The sequence below is a fragment of the Poecilia reticulata genome, unplaced genomic scaffold (assembly GCF_000633615.1).
Source record: "Poecilia reticulata strain Guanapo unplaced genomic scaffold, Guppy_female_1.0+MT scaffold_159, whole genome shotgun sequence".
NCBI classification, from domain to species: domain Eukaryota; kingdom Metazoa; phylum Chordata; class Actinopteri; order Cyprinodontiformes; family Poeciliidae; genus Poecilia; species Poecilia reticulata.
The window spans coordinates 136,616-138,784 of NW_007615017.1; the positions used below are offsets into that span (position 1 = coordinate 136,616).

Here is a 2,169-nt window from a genome sequence, read left to right on the forward strand (position 1 = left end):
ACTTAAATAATACAATTGTTTATAAATGTAGCTTTGATAGATGATTGAATATGGTTTCCAGTAACAAAAAAGCGTGTTTTGATCGATTAAATGCGCTGATACGTCATTGTGCTGCTAAACACATAAGCTGAGTGGAGTGGTGGACCGCTCCAAGATGGCCGMCCGCTCMAAGATGGCCGCCCTAAATCTCGTCAGCGACAATAGGCGAGAGCGGCCATGAGGGTCTATATATTATGTCTATGGTGCTACCGACATGTTTCCTTGACAGAAAATCTTGCCACTGATTGGTTCGTTGTGCTCACGTGTCTGTATGATGGACACTCGCGACAATTAATACTAATGCAACATGAAGTGCATACTAGGAGAAGAGAAAATTATTTTTCTACCCGGGTTACATTTGAATATTGCCCCTTTTCCACTGGCTCTACTCCAGCAGCTCGGTCCGGTCCGGTCCGGTCCGGCTCTGTAGCAGGGTGCTGCCTCCTGGCGGTGGGGGGGGGGGTATAGCGCCCCGCCTCCAGGCGCCATCGTTGCTATGCGGCCTAACGCGAGTTGTTTTTCTGATACAAAAGAAGAAGAGAGCTGAATTATGGTTTATAGCCTGATTGTGATTTTTCTGAGACTTACAGAAAATGGCCGGTGGGAGGAAAGCAGGTGGCTCAGACGGTTCAGGTGAGCTAACGATGATTTTAAACTACGATAAAACTTGTAATAGTGCTGAATATACATAAGCTAATGTTAGTCAGGGTGTTGCAAATAACTTAATGTCATAATAAATTGATAATATATTCCACTGTGTTTTCATGGTGGTGAATTCAGACCATCGTGGTTCTTCCTGCAGCCTTTGGGTCGCAGGATCTCATCAGTGTCCGTCTTCCTGCTGGTCAGCGTTGACCTTCAGGATGTCCAGACCTTCACCTTCTGGAGCCACATGAGCTCAATGTGCTGATCAAACATTAATGATAAAAATGTGTCTGATGTTCTTAGAGCTGAAGAGCATCAACAATCTGTTGTTTTTAAACTTCTCAATACGTTTCATATGATTCACCTGATGTCCAAGTTATACTGGAACAAATGAGTCTTTATTCCTTCTGATCTGACTGGTTCCTCTTCCAGGATGTCACACTTTGGTCACTAAGAGTTTAAACTCAGTCTTAATTATCACTAATTAGACACATTTTCTCACTTTCTTACATTGAAGCTTCAGACAGATAAACTGAGTGGACAGAATGATGGTTATAAACTAGAAACTAACATGATTTATATTTTGGGTTCTTGTTAATAGCTGCCCTGATAATAATGTCAAAATGTTTGGTTTGCTGAATAATGTATTCAGTTTTGATGCTTCATTGGTATCTGCAATGTTAATGAAATATTTATAATGTTATTTCCACTCTGGCTGAAGCTCCTCACATTTTGGGAGGATTGTACTAGGACCTTGTTATAAACTACAGTTAGTACAATAATGTGTGGAGTCAGCAGAAATAAAGAGACTTTGTTCACTGAGACACAACTTTTATTTTTCTTTATGTCTCAACTGTCCTTGTTGCTCTGCCATCAGCTGGTAGCTGCTTCCTGCTGAAGGATCCAGGTGTTGTGATGGTTCTCCATCATGTCGGCCATGTTGCTCTCCTGGTAATCAGATGTTATAGATTATAGCACTTAGATGTAGATAAGTCACTAATGTGGACGTTACATATACATAAGGAATTATTTAAAACAGACATGTTGCTATATATACATAAAACACTTTTTTTACCATCCAGCCAGAATTATAATTAACTGGAATAATTGTGTAAATTAAAGACAAAATGTAATTACTTTTAAGTTTTAGACCTATGCAGACAAACAGCCATGGATAAAATATCACTATCGTTTCTTCAGGTTTATTGTTCATTCTACAATTAATAATTCATAACAATTTGATTAGAGAACTGATATCTAGCCATTTTACAATAGGATGTCATATGACATGTTTTATTATCTCACAATGGAGGAAACTCAGATGCAAAATGAGAAACAATCTGTAGATTCACACAAAGAAACAAATGATGGTAACATGCTGAACAATATTGAGTTATTTATAACTAATGTGCAACTGAGTGTCTTCAGAAAATGCGCATGTTGTGTTTGAGTAATAAAAATACAGCAGGCTTTGTGTTTTAAATG

General features: G+C 38.7%; 1 protein-coding gene across 3 annotated transcripts in view; it reads right to left on the minus strand.

Moving 5' to 3' along the window:
• Positions 1–2,169, minus strand: part of LOC103460040 (gastrula zinc finger protein XlCGF57.1-like) — a 12,006-nt gene that overhangs the window by 5,042 nt on the left and 4,795 nt on the right. The window contains exon 1 of one of the 3 annotated variants that reach the window (XM_017303066.1): positions 387–1,519. The exons of the other annotated variants lie outside the window; for them this stretch is intronic. Coding sequence (XP_017158555.1) covers positions 387–528 — 142 coding nt within the window. The 5' untranslated portion in view covers positions 529–1,519. Of the gene's footprint in view, positions 1–386; positions 1,520–2,169 lie in introns of those variants that run through there. 3 annotated transcript variants of the gene reach the window in all.